Source organism: Poeciliopsis prolifica, unplaced genomic scaffold (genome assembly GCF_027474105.1).
Source record: "Poeciliopsis prolifica strain line A6 unplaced genomic scaffold, Auburn_PproV2 SCAFFOLD014, whole genome shotgun sequence".
Lineage (NCBI taxonomy): Eukaryota > Metazoa > Chordata > Actinopteri > Cyprinodontiformes > Poeciliidae > Poeciliopsis > Poeciliopsis prolifica.
The window spans coordinates 11,407,787-11,425,909 of record NW_026562389.1 but is presented as its reverse complement, the minus strand read 5'-3'; the positions used below and the strand labels follow the sequence as shown (position 1 = coordinate 11,425,909).

Sequence of the window (18,123 nt, the reverse complement as noted above, 5' to 3'; positions counted from 1 at the left end):
TCCCTGCATTTGTTCTGGAGTGATTTAAAGACCCGTAAAGAACCGGGTCCGGCGCTCAGGGCCGCTCCCCGGTTCCCAGGAAAAGGAGTCGAGTCTCTGTTGGGTCATTAGGAGGATCAGTCAGTGGCTCACGGGCCTCCTTACATCTGACAAGAGGAAATCTCTCATTTCCTCAGCAGGAAAAACAAAAGACTTCAGATTACAATTTGTTTCAACAGCAACAAAGATTTTCTCCATGGTGGCTTAAAACCTTCATGAATGAGGAAATGATGCAACTTTTCTCATTTCTGTAAACATATTGATGCGAAAACTTTTCACCCAAAACTCTCCTTGATTCTCTACTTAAATCGGCCTGATTATGATTAATCAATGACTGAAACAATCAACTAATTCAATATTCAGTTAATCACTAACTGGAGTATTTAGACTCAACACATGAAAACTACACAATAAATGTCACATGTTGATGTTATAAGTATTGGGTTTTTTTTGCTACAAATGATCAACTTATTTTCTTATTTAAAAAATAATTTATTTGTTTATTTGCATCTTTTAATGTCTTTCTAATATTCTACAGAAAGTGTTAAGTGACAACAACTGAGTACATTTTCAGTATGTTTGAAAATAATTTTTTTTCATTTTAGTTTACAGTGATAAAAATTATTTTCACAATTTGTGAAAAACAATATTTAAATCTAAATATACTTAATAGTTTTTAAATTAAATGCAAAACTAGAAGCTGTGAAAACGTCTCTGGTTTAATGAGGCTTTATTAGCTGGTTTAATACAACAAACAATGATTTGGACTTTATCATTTTTCCTCAGTGTTAGTGATGTTTACTTTTGGCTTAACTTTGGAAAATAATTGTTTTTAGCTGCATGAATCGATGCTTTGAAAGCATCATCAAGAGCTTTTAATCCAGGGTTATTGAGAAACTGTTTGCTGCTTGAAATTTATGTTAAATCCTTCCCAAGCTCTGCAAATTTAAAATGCTAAACAGCAATAAAACAAAAGGTATTAATTCCTCTGTGATTCTTGAAACAACCTGTTCACTCCCACACAGCTGCTGACGAACTCCTCCAAAGACTTCTTCCACAAATTCACAGAGCAAATTAACAACAAAAGCTGAACTCTGGATCCCCGGCGGGTTTTGGAGCTTTGCTTTCTGCAAACACCCAGAACAAAACGGCAGGAGTCGTCGACTAAAACCCAGAAAACTGGCGATAAAAACACAAACCTGCTCAGGAGAGAAAAAACTAAACGGAAAATTAAACAGGTTTCTAATTTTAAACAGCAGAAATGCAATAAAATAGGTGGTAATGTGCAACCAAGTGTGTTTCTTCATAATCACGACAAAAATCAATTATTATCCTTTTACTCTACTTATTAACGGATGTATGGAGAGCTGAAACTGCCAAAATTAAAGACTTTACATGTACAAATGACTAATAAACAAAGGAAACCACAATAAAAAAATATTGTTTTTCACATTATAATTTTATTTGTTAAGGTTAAGGTTAAGCTATCTGAACCAACCTGACCCTCCGGCCCTCGTTGGGCCCAGCTGTGGTTGTATTGATTGATTGATTTAAGAATTGATTTTAATGTTTTTTAAATGTTTAGAAAAATATGCCTGTCATAAAAATAATAACAAAAATATGAAATTTCTCAAAGTTATCAAAGGTATCAAAGATCACAAGCCAAACATTAAGCTTCTCCTTAAAGCAGAGCTCCCTCTACTGGTGACAGTCAGAACTGAACTCCAGTCCGTTTGCCTACAAAGTCCAGTTCACTTGAAATTGAACGGTGGTCCACCTGCAAACCTCAGTCTCGGTTTGGTTGAAGCGAACTCTGGCGCGGACAGCAGACTGTTCCGAAAGGCATTCTGGGTAAATATAACCAAAGCTAACATGCTAGCCTAGCGCTAGCAAGAGAAATGGCTCGTAGCCAAAGACTAAAGAGAAATCCTACAAACATCTGACGGGATTCCAGTTTTGTTTAGATTTGGTGAAGAAGGAAGTTGTGCTCAGTGTCTTCAGAGGTTTTTGTGTCGTTTCCTTCAGTGGTTGTTGGTGCAGCGCCCCCACAGGCCAGGAGGGGAACAGGTTGCTCAATTTGTTTGGAAACCAACTAGAGTGTTTCACACCTGATAGTCTGGTGGACTTGGTCGGATTGGGGACCAAAATTGCAACATTTGCCACATTTTCAGCTGGTACAGTTCGCTTTCATACCACACTGTCCAAATCTTTTGAAAAACCTGTTCCCCTCCTCGCCTGTGGGGGCGCTGCACCAAGAACCACTAAGGGACATAACAAGAGAAGAGTCCGTATGGCATTCACACATGCATTTGAACTGAACCAGAGCTCACTTCAACCGAAACACACTGAGGTCTGTTGGGAATTATACCAACAGTTGTCTTCCTATCATCCTGGGCTGACATCTTTGTTTTTGTGGCAACAGCGGCGGAGGCGGCAGCGTGTTTGAGGTGTCTTCAAAGTAAAAAATATCGCTGTCATAATTCTGGATTTAAACGAATGATAAGTGGATAATCTCCTTGTGATGAATGCATTAAACTCTAATCATGTTGACACTATCAGGTTGTTTGTGTTCTTCTCCAGGTTTGCACTGAAAGTGATGCTGTATAAAAGTTTATATCCCTGCTGATGCTTTCAGGTTTGCTGACATTGATTTTATTTTTTCCCCTTTTATGACTTTCTAACATCTTGTTTTATAAGCTCTTTGGCGTTTCTGCACAACAAAAAGAGAAAGAGAAACTAAACCACACAGGAGCGCCAGGTACATAAAGACACAAACACATATAAAATATGCATGGACCCTGAAGCTGTGCACAAACACACGTCTTCTTCATTTTGCCTGAAATCGGCATCGACCCTCCTCTTCCTCACAGATAGTACAACATATTAATTCAAAATGTTACAACCTGAAGCTTTTTTGCTTTTATGTGTTTGATGAAAACAAACAAACGGGGAATATTTATTTTAAACTAAGTCACAGTAGCCTGTTAGAGTTCCCAAACCGACCACAGGGTGGCAGTAACGCTCCATGTTTAACAGAAAACCTGCAAAACAATCCATTTTATGTGACCTCATTCTGCCATCATGATTTCATTTTTAAAGAAGGTAGAAACTGTTTTCCATGGCGATAATAAAAATGTCACATTAATATATCTATCAGCAGTTCATGTGTGATCAGGATTATTCCTCTGGTTTGTCCTGCAGGTTGAATTTCAGCTCCAAGCTGCCAGGTTTCTGCTTAACAACACGCTGGAAAGGTCATTAAACCTTTGATTTGCAGCATCGCTGCGATTTAATCGGCATTGAAATGCCAGAAATGGTGGGAATCACCATGGCAACCAAAGACTCAGCATTTTCTTTTTCTTGTGCTCTTACAGGAGTTTCCTGTCTGTCCTTTCAGGGATGATTCCCACCTGTTCAGCCCGCTTTTATCCAACTCCAGTCCGTCTGTCTGGAAAGTCCAGTTCGTTTGAGGAGGAATGCTAATCGGACCAACAAAGCTAACTCCGGCCCGCCCGCCGGCCTCGGCCCACCGACTCGCCCGCCAGCCGCCGACCCGCCTGCTGGGCCGCTAACCCGCCCGCCGACCCGCCCGCCGGCCTCGGCCCACCGACCCGCCCGCCGGCCGCCGACCCGCCCGCCGGCCTCGGCCCACCGACCCGCCCGCCGGCCGCCGACCCGCCTGCTGGGCCGCCAACCCGCCCGCCCGCCCGCCTGCCCGCCGGCCCGCCCGCCGCCGCCGGCCGCCGACCCGCCCGCCGGCCTCGGCCCGGTTTGGTTGAAATGTTCTTTCCAAAAGAAGCTGTTTGAATACAGATGTGAACGCAAACGGACCAGAGTCCGCTCCAAATACAGCGCAGGGAATTCTGGGTAGATACAACCAAAACAAACGCGTTGACGGGAGAAATGACTCCATTAGCTGCTCTCATCTGAAAACAACAGGATGTGGTCGTAGTTTCTGTGATTTATTTCCGGCATGGTTTGATCTATAAGTACAGTTTAAAGGGCGTCATTTTTATAAAAAGGTGAATTCATCATCCCTTCATCAACTCGTTTTCAGCGTTTAAAGTGTGATTCTCCAGCTGAAGGTGGAAATGTGCCGCAGTTGGAGGGAAGCAGTCTCCTCTTCCTCGTTCCCTCCGGCGCTTCGTGTCGAGGTTGAATAACAAAGAGCCGTCCTAACGGGCGAGCCGAGCCGGTTTCACCCAAATTAATCAGGAGAGGGAGGCTGAGCGTCGGGGGAGCCAGCTGAGTTTTCCATTAATTCTGCCTCTAAAATCTATAATTAAACAAAGACACACTGTTTTCCTCTCTGTTTTTCTGCCTTTATTTTGTCTTCAATCACATTTTTATGCACTAAAGATGACAGACGATTGTATTTGTGTTCAGAAACGCAGGCAGAGATTTATTCAGACCAATGATGTAATTATTCATAAATCGTTCATTTTTCCCCTCATAGATTCATCATCTTAATCCAGCTGCACTAATGTTTTCTTTCCTTTGTTCTGCAGACTCTCTATGTTGACTGGAGTTGTTGTTTTTGTTCTTCCTTTTCATCATTTTTCAAACCTTTTTTCCATTATTCTGGTTCTTTGTTGTTTTACTTTGCTCCCATTAAACTTGTTTTCTCATCTATTCTCATCATTTAATCATTTATTTATCATTTTCAACAAAAGTCAGACTCTCCTCCATGTTTGCGTCCTTCTATATTCCCACCAGAAACTATTTTTCCACCTTTATAATCATTAATCCTAAGACAGATTTAAGTTCAGTGAATGTTGCAGCTCCAAGTTGACCCCAGACCGACCCGGTGGGATTCGGGGCAGAAACATTTGTTCCACTTCCAGCTGCTGCGGTTTGATTCCCACTGCACCGATTCAAACCGTCCAAACTATCGGAGAAACTTTCCCCCTCCTCGTCTGTGGGGGCGCTGCACCAGCAACCGCTGCAGGAAACCACACAGAAAACTAAAGAAGACAACGGGAGCATTTCCTACTGCACCAAACGCAAACAAAACTGGAGGATTTCTCTTTTGTTTATTCAACAATCAAAAGCACAAGTCATTTATTTGCTATGCTAGGCTAGAACGTTTGATTTGGTTGCATTTTCCCAGAATGCCCTGCACTTCAGGCGCCTTCAGGCCAGCTCCTCCGCAGCTTGCTAAAGGTTTCCTGCTTTGACTCAGAGCAGAGAGTCGTCTGATCCACAGCAGCTGGAGGCGGAACAGATGCTGCAGTTTGTCCCTGATTGAACTCAATCTACTGAAAACACAGAATCGTCTCCGATCTGCAGGTCACCAGATTTCACTTCAACAGAAACGAAGCATCAGTTTGGAGGCAGACCGGAGTCGCCGGTTTGGTCCAGTTTCTCATTCTCACCTCCAAAACGAACCGAACTTTCTGAACAAACGGACCGGAGATTAAACCGGATTAACGGCGTGAATGTTTCCTGAATGTTTGTTACTTCATCATTACCATTTTCTTCTTCTTGCCCTTCATGTATCATTTCCTCTTCGACCCTCTTTCCCCTTTTTGTGCCCATCCTCTTCCTCATCCTCATCCTCTTTCTCCTCCCATTAAATGAGCAGCAGCCACACTCATGTTTTTTTACCAGACAGAGATCATCCCTGTCTGTCTTGTCAGGCTTCAGAGAGAGGAAGTGTGTGTGTGTGTGTGTGTGTGTGTGTGTGTGTGTGTGTGTGTGTGTGTGTGTGTGTGTGTTTTATGAATAGATGACTTTTTTCTCCTCCAGCGTTTTCCACGGCCTCCTTCATCTCTGATCTCATGATTTCAGTTTCCCAGCATTGCGCTCACACACACACACACACACACCTTTGAACTGAAACTGAATGACAGGCTCTAATGGCATTTAGACCAACTGAAGGATGAATCATTGGACGGTGATCATGATGTCTGCAGGCTGCAGCTCCACAACCAGTAACAATTAAAAAATGGATGTTTGCGGTGAAGCGGCGCGTTGTCATGAGCCAACAGGCGTTTTAATCAGGTTTACTGAGGAAATCTCGACCGGAGAGGCTGAGGAGCCACAATAACAACAATAAATATTCTTCACACATTGGGAGAAATTACCAATAAGTTAGCAATAAAAGCCGAGCCGGCCCAACGCAATGCGAGTTAAGCGGCTGCTTGGGTCCCTAGTTCCACCAAGGTTCCCCAAAAATATAACATAATATTTATATATATATACTCAATATTACTAACTATAAACTTTAACACATGGGGTATTTAGTTTACAATATTTAACTTTCAAATGAAATATTCAGTTTTGAACTCGACATTAAATGACATGAAGATATTTTATTTCTGTTAATGTTTCGCTGTGTGACTTTACAAACTGCTCTCCAACCAGTTCCAGCTAAACCAGCCTCCCAAATAAAAGGTTTACAGTCCATATAAATCCAGATTAATACTGTAGGTTATTAAAAATATATTATCTGGAAATAATAACCTCGGTCTCGTGTGAAGGATTCCTTCTCTGGATGCCAGAAAAGATGCTAAAATCTGATGTATGAGGTGTGGAAGCAGCTGATGCAGCAGCTTCCAGTCACAACTGAGGCTTTATTTTAAACTCTGCAGGTTGTTTAACCAACATGGCGGAACTGGATGTGTGTTCAGGTGGGAGTGGATGAGGGTCTGCTGAACGACGGCGCCTTTTCACACTGACAGCTAATGGACTCTCAGCTGCTGCTCTGAAAACACACAACACGGCGCCATTTGCTCCTCCGCTTGTTTTCCGGCCCGTCTTTCATGAACGCCGCCGAGGAACGAGGTCAAACGGAAAATCATGGGAGTCAAGCTGATTAGTCAATCTGGCTGCGGTGCAGTTTGTCAGAAACGATTTAATCTGAAGCAATGATGGAAAAACTGCAGATCATTTAATATCTGACTGGAGAATAGAGAGGAGCTGGAACATTTTGGCATTTATGCTCAAAACAATTAGATTTTTTATTTTTTAACATTTTTTCACACTCAAAGATAATAAATAAATAGATAGATGTGGCTTTTTATAATGTAACTACTCCCCAAATCAACTTCTTCTTTCCATTAAACTCACTGCAAAAACAAAAAGGTTTTAAAAAGAATTTCTGGTCTAGTTTTTTGTAAAAGTAGCTTTCACTTAAAACGACACAAAACTAAGTCATAAGTAACTTTTCAGCAAAATATCAAATATTATTGAAGCAAATATTTCCTTAACATTGATGAAAAGGATTTTTTCACTGGCTTGTTATCAGTGAAATAATCTGTCAATGAATCAAACGCTAATTCATCAAAATAAAGGAAATATTGACTTAAAATAAGCTTTCATATCGTATTTTAAATCATAAAAATAATTGTTTTTTCAAACACCATCATCAAAATCGCCATTACACAATAAATATGTTGGTCATGATGTTTCTTAAGCAACTTTAAACGTTTTAGTTAAAGGATCTCAGTGTTTCGGCTGTTTTGCAGTTTTCTGGAAGTTTGTTCCAGATTTGTGGTGCTTAGAAACTGAATGCCTGCTCAGTGCTGCCCTCTGTGGGTTGAACTGTGGTGTTGCAGTTGAATTTTCGGATTGGTTACAACATTAGGAAAGCTGTACGGCCCCTGGTGACGAGTCAGGAGTCGGAATGATCCCAGATCTTTGAGCGTGGCGAGCGTCGACCGTTATAACAAGATATAACAAATAAACTCCAACAAAGAACAGAGCATTCAGTCTGTTACAGTTCTATGTTTTTAGGCTCAATGTTCAGTTTGTGATTATTAATAAGTGATTATTGATCGCTGTGGTGGATTCGCTCCCACTGCTGTTTGCTAAGCTAACAGAGCTGATTAGCTAATTTAAGCATCAGTAAAATCGCTTTTGGTTTGTAGCTGAACCAAAACGCACCGAGTTCTGCAGCACATCTACAAGTCAAGGTTGTCAAAGTCAAGCTAGCGTCGCTGCACTACTTCCCTGTCAGTCGCTATTTTATTCTTCATTAAATCCTGTCAAATTGATCAAGTTTTCAAGTTTCTGACAAGAAAAAGACCAAAGCAGCAGTTCATTACTGCAAAAACTAAAATAAAAATGTCTCAGATTAACTGGTAATATATTATGACAAACATCAGATTAATGAAGTCATAACATGTTACAGAACCGCCTGCCAAAAATAATCAGAGTGTGAGGTGGTGTTTCTGCTGAACAAACGTAATAATAATAGAATAGTGAATAAAAGTGAGATTTGTTGTAAAGTCAACATTTCTTTTCTTTTTCTATTGTTGAGGGTTTGGACAGGAGAAGCTGATGCTGTTTGGGGAAACGTTACGGTTAGAAACTCAAAGAAAGACTTTCTGTTTCACTGTTACAACATTTCTTACTTAAAGTTGAATATTTTTAGTTCTAATGAGACATAAATCTCATTAGAACGAGATTTTTATCTTCTTGTAACGAGAACATTTTCTTGCCTCTGAATTTATTTCCAAGCTCTGGCAGTAAAATGTTTCTGTAAAATTTAAATTCAATGACTTTAAAAAATGAGTGGAATGTGTTTTTGTTAAATTCCTGTTTTTCAGGTGTTTCGTCCCATTAAAAGAAAAAAACAGCAGAGAGATCGACGTCTTCACCGAAATACAAGAGCTTGTTTTTAAAATAAATCTCAGTTTCTGAGCTTCCTCTGTTAAATCTGCTAGTATTAAACCTGAAGAACTAAATTATATTCACAGGGGAGGTGAAAAGAGTTTTTTCTTTGAATAACTCAAGGTCGCTCGCTCATTTTGAAAAACATCTGAAGCTTCGGCTTTTCTCTGAAACCCACCAGGGAGCCTCCTGCTGCTCTCTGCGCCTGATCTCCATTTTCTGGAACCAATAACTTCCCGTCAATCACAGCCACAGAAAAACGCCTCGCAGTCGGACAGAAGGAACAATTAACGCTGAGGAATCAGGACGTATAAATATTATTATAAATAATATTATAAATAATAAGCAGCGATGCAGGACCAGGATTAAATGGCTCATTCTCACATCAACACTTAAACACTTCGAGACGATTTTAAAATAGATTTAAAAAGCTTTAAAACACAAAACCTCAAAGGTTAGTTACTATCATAACTAAACTCAAAAAGGTGAAAAAAACAGCTTTTTAAAAATAAAGAAAGATTATGACTGAATATTAATAAAATGTCAGGAACATTCGCAAATACAAGCTGGAATTTATTGTTTTTAAGAAACAATAAAACTTACAGTTAATTCAAAAAATATCTTCCACAATTTACAGCATTTTAAAAAGTTTCAGAAAGTTACCCAGAGAGTCCAGGCGCAATCATTTGTAAATCATTTCTTACATGTATAGTAAATAATGTGTAAGTTGAGCTGTGAATTTACTGTGAACATTTCAGAGACAAACAAGCCGTGAAAATGTTGAATTAGTTCTGGAAATGAACCAGTAAACTGCTGGAAATGACCTGTGACTTTTGGGAAAGTCACATTTCAGTTTCTGTAAATGTTCAGTGGAGAAAATGAACTGAAAGTTCCAGGAAAGTCGTTTTGCTTCGTTCATCCTGTTTCCACCCACCAGCCAAATGCCAGCTCTGCTCACATCCATCGCTTCCACTCAGCAGCCGAACCGCTAACGTCAGAAAATCAACAGCATGTGAGAATCCAAAGTGATGCAACTGTTTGCGATTTGCTTCCAGATTGTGAATCGATTCACCGTTTGAGGGAAAGAAGAACAAACGTTTGAGCCACTAAATCTGCTGTAAATAACAGAAATGTTGGATTTTGCAGAGATCTTGAATAAAACAGTCAAAGACCGTAAAGCAGCTAATTTGGGATTAGCAATCTGGTCGTCTCTGCAACATGTTTTCCAAAATGTAAAAATCCAACCTGTTAATTCAGGTAAAATAAGAAAACTGAGACTCAACAGTAACAAAATAAGGAAAAGGAATAAAAAGTAATGCAAAAAATAAAAATAAAATTATCTGGATGGAAGAAAGCACTAAATGCATAACATGAAACTATAGAAAATTGCATAAATAGGGACTAAAAATACTCCTGCAGTTGTTTTATTTTCACATTTCTCTCTTTTCCTATCAGCTTTTATCGTCCTGCTAAATTCAACATGTTCATATTTCTCATGTTTCTCTTTGTGGCACCAATTTATTCCTGATTCCTCCTCTGTCTGAGCTGACAGGACGTTCATATTCCACCACCAGATGTGGTTAATTTTTACAGAAATTTGGACGATATCTCAGCTTTTCATCTTTCCTGGTGCTGAAATACGACAAAAGAAGCGTGGAGTCAGATTTATCTGCTTTGACGCGCCGACATCAGGCTTTGTCCCCGTTTTAAATCAACTCTCCCAGCCTGTGAAATCTCTCAGAGCGACGCTCTCGGCTGCTCCAGGGATGAGTCAGATCTCCGGCGCTCTGAATCCACATCCAGGCGTTTTGCAGCTGCAGAAAATCAGACATCTGACTTCCTGTTAGATAACCGTCTGAGGTCTGTGCTGGAAATAAAAGTTGCAGATATGAGCCTCAGGTGACGCCTGGACTCAGGAAAACATCAACCAGGAAGCAAGAAGCCAAATCAGGCCAGGTTTAGTTTATTATCAGCTGAAGCTGTTTAGCTGTGAACCTGAGCAGCTTCCACCTTCTGTTTTCATATCATAATCAGGTTTTCTGAAACATGAATGATAATCAGGCTGTTACAGATGCATAATTCAAAGGTTTTCTGGTGTTTTTCTAGACGCTTTATAATGTTTAAGACGTCAACTTTCACAAAACTATTCAGAAGGTATGAAGCTACTGCTGAGAAATGTAAATATCGTCAGAACAAAAACAGAATAAACACGTTTACTTTCCTCTCATCTGAAGGATTTTCACTCATTTCCCCGAGTGAAAATCCATCCATGATGTCAAATGTTGGATCAAATCAAAGTGATCAGTACAGGCGCCGGCATGGAGACAAACATTGCTGGTTCATGAATCCCACCAGAAGTTACTGCGATAAAACATGATATTGTGTCACGTATCGGCATAATAATGCAAGAACTCGTTCTCTATAGACAACAACGAACTTTAACTTCCAGCGAAGCTTTGACACTGAGACTGGAAAATATCCAAAATACATAAAACAAAAGACAAATAAAATGAATTATGACGTTTCTGTGAACAAAACCTTCACAAACGGATTATTGAGTCCAAAACACCAGAATAAAAACTTTCATCAACCAAGTTTTGGTAGAAAGAGAAAACATAGAAAAACTATAAAAAATAAACCAAATGGAAATTATTCAGCTCATTTTAATTTATTGTCACAAGTAAAAAATATTTATGAATAAGTTGGTATTTTTAATGGTTTATCAAATGTTCAGACTTTCTGTATTTACTGTAGCTTTGAGTTCAATGTGTGGGAAGTTTGGTTTTTAATTCTCTCGTCTTTAAATGAAATGATGCATCACTTTTCCTGCAGGTGAAGTGACTTTTAAATCAGGACCCAAAACAAACTCAAGTGACTTTTTAAATTGTAAGATTGAAGAAATTACTTTGAATTCAGAACCGTTTCTAAAGCGATACTTTAAAACTTATAAAATGTCCTAAAAACAAACAAAAAACAAGCAAAGTATTTGAGTTTCCATCGTCTAGGATCCACCAAACCACAGAGAGCCTGATTCATCAGATGCTAACGCTACATGTGGCTGATAAACAGGAAGTAAAGATTGCTAACCAGCATGTTCCCCTCTGAGCTGCAGGTCAGGACCGGGTCTGGACCGGGTCAGGACCGGATCAGGACCGGATCAGAACCGGGTCTGGACCGGGTCTGGACCGGGTCGGGACCGGGTCGGGACCGGGTCAGGACCGGGTCGGGACCGGATCGGAACCGGGTCGGGACCGGGTCGGGACCGGGTCAGCATCCTTCCAGATGCTAACATGGATGCTAACAGTCACTGTTGTTTTTAAGACCCAAACAATCCAAGTAACAAAGATGGAGATTTTACTGCGATTTATGAACCAAAACGTTTCATTATGCAGAGAAACTACAACAGGCCACGATTATAAAAACCTCATTAAACTCAGTGACTTTCTGATCCAAAATGAACTGAAAATATTTGATGTTGATTGGTGAGTTTGACACTCAGCAAAATGTTGGTTCCTGGTTTTCTCACTGCATGGTGTCGTTTTATTACACCGTGTTTGTTCTTCTACTGGAAGCTTTATGACTAAAAATGTCTTTTAGCTCAGACTCTAAAACCTAAACAAGCTCATCTTAAATGTCCTCTACAAAACCTGAAAATACCAAAAGTTTATCATGTCCTACCCAGAAGCAGCTTCAATATTTTTACAGTAACTGCAGAGAAATAAATTCTGATGAATAAGATTAAAACAAACAGCAACAGAGACCAATATTAATGTTTTCCTCTGATCCGTAAACAGCCCAACCCTCTGACTTCTCCTCACATTGTGCGGAAATTATTTAGCATTTCAGATTTTTCTCCCTGAAGACGATTGTTCTTCTGTTTCCTGCAGTTTTTAAGGAGTCGGCCAAATCTGAGCCTGATCCGTCGTTTCCTCAGATGTTTCCTGTCTGCAATGACCAAACAGATGAACATCTTTTCCACTAAAACAGATCAAGTTTATTAGCTTAGCACATTCCAGCAACAAGGCTGTTAAAAACTCAACAAGTTAAACCCAACATATGTCAACCTGCAGTAGCAAAACAAAGTGAAATGATAAAAAGTAGAATTAATTAATGTTCCAGTTTCGATGACAGCAGCAGATCTTTCATGTCTCGTGATTTAAAACAGTTTTTCAGAGTCTCGTCTCTCAGTGGAGGGACTTTTCGCTGATTTGCTCTTTCTTCCTGGTTTTAGTCAGACGCTGCTGCAGGAATCGAGAAACACATGGATGAGATTCTCCAGATCCTGCTGAGACTTTCTGATCCCGGAAATGTTCTTCAGCTGACGGAAGGCCGACTTTATGACCGACTTTATGCGGCCCTGAAGGTTCAGGTCAAAGTTCATCCTGATCTCCAGTTTACAGCTGCAATGACTGAAACTACATGCTGATTGGTCCAGAGATATCAATCATTCAATCAATAAATCAATCAATCAATCAATCAATCAATCAATCAATCAACTTATCAGTTAGCCAACAACTGTGAAAACCAGTAACTTTGGCATCGCTACAATCATCAATACAATATCAAATATATTGATCAAAGCTCCATTTATTATGATCAATATCACGTGTGACCAGGTGGTTTCAGTCCAGAGTTGCAGCTGAATGCTGCTTCTCCACGTTTGGACCAGAACCAGAACACCTGACGGGTCCAGAAGGTTGATCCATAACTTCAGCTCCTCCAGCCGCTGATTGTAGAGCAGAGCATCATCTGCACAGCAGCAGCAAATCTTATTATTGGTCATAATCTGAGTTCACAGCCTTCAGAACTGAGAAGCTCCTCCTGAGCCGTGAGGATCCGTCTGGATCCCGGACGGTTCTGCTGGGTTCGGTCCAGAGTTTTCAGCGTTTGATGATGTAAAGCTGCTGCAGTCCAGCCATGAACTGAACCGACACCAAACAGCTGAGTGGGGCTCAGACTCTCCATGACAGGAAATGGTTTTTAGAAAAGCCTCCAGATCAACACGTAAACAAAGCAGCCTCTCTCCTGCAGACACAAACTCCTCCTGGACATCCTCTCTTTGTCTGCCAGACTCTTCCAGCCTGCGTCCTCTGCTGTCAAATCACATTCCTCCCTCGCTCTCTCCATCATACATCTCTCTTTCCCTCACCCCTCCACCCTCCCTTCATCTTCCTCCATCTTCTCCTCCGGATGACTTATTTAAAGCTGCCAAAAATAATTTCAGAAGCAGAACCTGTCAGCCTTTTATACAAAATGAAAGATAAAGAAACGGGGTCGATGACATAAAATGTGAATAAATTTGACATCATGAGGTTTTTTCCCACATGGGAAAAAGCAAACAAAGCATTCAGAGGAAACATGCATCCTCCTCTAAATGTCCCCAGAAGAAGAAGAAAGAGAAAACCAGAGATCTGTGCAGATCATCCGGGAACAATGACAGCAGCAACAAAAGGACATCAAGATGCTCCGTTTGTGTCTTTGTGGCCTTCACACCTGCATCCCTCACTCTATTCATTTGTTTCACCGCCAGAATAAACCCAGTTTGCGCCTGTGGAGGATGAACCGCCTACCTTCTCGGCTCCTCGGTGCTTCTTGGCCGCCGGAGGCTCGTCGTGCAGCCGCCGGACAACAATAGCTCCTCCGCCGCTCTTTCCTCCACAGTCCGCGGCTGTTTTCCCGCAGCCTCCGCTGATGGTGCTGCCGTCTCCCGCGGGGATGCGGGAGTCGGTTCCGGGTCCCAGGTGATGCTCCGGCAGGAAGACGGAAGGCGGAGGAGACGTGCCATCGTCGCCGGGCTTCTCCTTCCTGATCCGGGCGGGAGGAGCGGCGGCGTCCCGGTCCCTCTTCCAGCCCCGGATCAGGTTCTTCCCCTTCCGCTCCTCCTTGGCTTTGCCTGCAGGAGGCTCAGAGATGCTGCTGCTGCTGCTGCTGTTATTGTTCCCGTCCGCATCCCTGCCGGCCGCTGAAATCATCTCCACACCTTCCGCTCCTCCGACGCCGCGTCCTTGAGGCTGCGGCCGCCGCTGAACGACGAACCCCGGAGCCGCTGGATGATCCGCCGCCTCCTCCGGCTCCGCTCGTCCTTCCTGGCCGCCTCGGCTGCGTTTCAGCGCGGATCTCCTCGGCTCCGACCCGCCGCCTGGTCCCCGGGTCTGGAGCGAGGACAGGGCCGCGTGTCTGTGGGCTGAGGAGGAGGAGGAGGAGGAAGAGGAGGAAGAGGAGGAGGCGGTGAGGTTGTGTGACAGCTCCCTGCAGTCTGTCAGCGGCTCTCCATTCTCCTCCGCGCTCAGGAAGCGTTTCATCTCCTCTCTCCTTGTCTCCTTTGTTGATCTCCACGATCATCAGCATTCAAGTCGCTGCGAGGCGCCAGCAGCCGCAGTGGGCGCCTCCAGCTGCGGGCCTGGCGCTAACAAATGCGGCTGCACGATAAACTGCCCCAGAAGTTATCGCGATAAACGATAATATTATTCAGAGCGATTTAATCGGCTGCACCGTCAAGCTGGGAAAATAAATATACTTAATGTGACCAAATATGATACAAACTAAATGCTACTTAGTTTTCCAAACTAAATGGTAAAACTAATTATTATTTTTAGTTGTTGCACCAATGATACATAAATTTAAATTTAAAAATATCCAACTTGTTAACTTATTCAGTGTGAATTAATTATTTTTCAATTCATATAGTATTAATATTTTAATTTTTAAAGAGCAATACTTTAGGCTAGAGTTGAAAAGTTATTCCTGTGTATTATATACATATATAAATAATTTGTATTTTATTTTTGGCTGAATTTTATTTTTGTGTTACTTTAAATGTTTGTTGTTTTCATACATGCAAAATTCAATAAATATATTGTTTTAAAAAAAGTTTTTCATTTCACTTTAGAATAATACAAATAACAAGACAAACTTAATATCAGATTTTATATTTTCTCGTTTTTTCCGCCTGTAAGGAATCAGTTGCCATAGCAACCACTGGTATGACGTAATGACAACCACTAATGAACGTTCAGTTCCGCCACAAGGGGGCGCCGTCCTTCCAGGCCTCAGCAGATTCATAAACCCTGAATCTATTTTTACTGGACTTTTACTTTGATTTGAGTAATTTTAGTATTTTTTCTCTTGTTGCAGTAAAACTTCTGGAGTTTCTACTCAATGAATAAAAAACTAAATTCACCAGAGACACAGCAGCAGCTTTTAATAAAACAAATACAAATAAATAAAAGTTGCTTTTATTAAAAAAAAAAACAATTTAATTTTTTTGTCACTTATATGAATTATTGTGATTTTGATCTTTACAATCCCCAAATTTCCTCTTGACTTTATATTTTGGTCCATTTGATGATGTAAGTTTTAAATATTAATGATGTTTTGATCATTAACTTTTTACTAAATACTCTTTTACTCTTGCTGCTAGAAACATTTCCCAAGAAGAAAATAGTAAATTAATATGTGATATTCATGATTATCGGCTGAGAGATCGATAATCAATGATCGATAATCAATGATCGATAATCGATACGTTTCTCTGGCTGGAGTCGGGTTCATAACGCAGAAATACTTTTCTGATGTCGACTCTTCAGCAGAGAGCCAGAGCTGGACTGAGAGATTTTGTTAATATTATGGGATGTTGGATCAGAACCACTGAGTAACTGGAAGCTGATTCTAGAAATAAACTCTATAAATAAAATAATAACATTTGCAACAGATATGATCAGATGCTCAACTTTATTGATCAGAAATCAGATTCAGAGAAACAGGAAACTGATTGGTCAGATAACAGATAGAAGATCTGATCAGTGATTATTGGCTCAGAGTCGATTTACTTAAAGCACAGGAACATTTTGTGGCCTGAATTTCTCAGGTTGAGATCCGTATCGATGACCCTGAGGCCGGCTTTCACATGCTCTTCCTTTGCCACCATGTTTATCACGGTGATGAAGGAGATGGCCGGTTTGACGGCTCCATCTGTCTGGTACCACAGGTACAACTGGGTTCCTCTGGTTCCTTCATTCAGGTTAGTTTTCACTTTCTGATATCCTGCTTTCACCAAACTTCTCTCCTTCAGATCCAGAGGATGTTTGGTGTAGCCGTTTTTACTGAACCAAGGCTCCTCATCACTGTTCAGGGAAACATCGATGTGGGTGATGAACGTCCACATCTCTGGCTCCTGCAACAACCAAACAGAAACAGGTGGATGGAGACAACATCTAGTAAAACACAGAGGAGGATTTACAGAAAGAAATGATTTCATTTATCATTACAGGAAACAAACTGGAGTTTTTATATCTGATAAATATGAAACATCTATTCCTCATAAAATAAAATATAATTCATATGCATTGATAAAAGCAGAAGCAGTTGATCTAAAGGAGCTTGAATCCGAAACATTTCCAGATTTTAAAAGGATTTGATAGTAAAATATGAACCCAGGCGGTAAAACGAGGGTTTCCATGTCAAACTGCTCAGTGACAGTTTTACTGGTGAACAGTTTCAGAGAGATGAACGGATGAAGCTGATCTCACCTGTCTGTGGCTGTGATTGGCTGAGGCTGCTGCTCACCTGCTCTTTATCAACCTGCTGGGAGCCCAGAGATGGTGGGAACTGTTCCCTAAAAACAAATGATCTAAAGAAACATGGCTGGATGCTTACAATGATCCTCCATCTGCTGCGATAAGCAGCAACAACATCGACTTCCTGCTGGGTCAGAACTTCTCGTCAAACTGGAACATTTTTCTGCTCCTGCAGCTGCAGAAAAATGCTGTGAAACCACCTGGTTTCTCTGGAAGCAGCAGAAGCAGAAGCTGAAGCATTTAGCCACGTTTCATTGTTAAAGGTTTATTATTGTGACTTTGATTTCATTCCAGGAGCAAATCGAAGCAGCTGGACGGGAGCCAGGATTCACAGGAACTCAGCGTTTCAGCAGCTTGACAGTTTTATGGAAGTTTGTTCCAGATTTATGGTGCATAGAAGATGAAAGCTGCTTCTCTATGTTTGGTTCTGGGGATACAGAACCAGAACCAGAACCAGATCGGAAGGTTGATATAACAACAGCAGTTGCAACAGATTTATAAACGACCAGCAGAATTTAAAGTCTCTTTGCTCAGTGAAGGACTGTAGAACCAGGTGGTTCTGGTCCAAAGTTCTGGACCAGCAGGCTTGTTGATCACTGATTTGTGCAGCAGGAATCAGTGAGTTTCTCTGAATCAGACATTCGTTCTCTGGTCCTGGAAAAGCCGACTTTGTAACTGTCTTTATGTGGCTCTGATGGTTCAATAAAGGAACTGAACTGAGACACAAACAAGAAAGAAAAGAACTGATCAGTTTCCCATCCGAACAGAAAAACCAGCAAATGAAGCAAAACGGAGAAGAATGTGAGAAACGAGGTGAATCTGTCCGGCAGCTTCAGCAGAGAAACTTCAGAGAAACTTCAGAGAAACTTCAGAGAAACTGCAGCCTGATAAT

General features: G+C 41.1%; 1 protein-coding gene across 1 annotated transcript in view; it reads right to left on the bottom strand.

Moving 5' to 3' along the window:
* Positions 1-15,194, bottom strand: part of znf608 (zinc finger protein 608) — a 34,728-nt gene extending 19,534 nt beyond the window's left edge. Inside the window, exon 1 of the mRNA XM_055039445.1 lies at positions 14,226-15,194. Coding sequence (XP_054895420.1) covers positions 14,226-14,957 — 732 coding nt within the window. The 5' untranslated portion in view covers positions 14,958-15,194. The remainder of the gene's footprint in view (positions 1-14,225) is intronic.
* Positions 15,195-18,123: the final 2,929 nt, after the last annotated feature.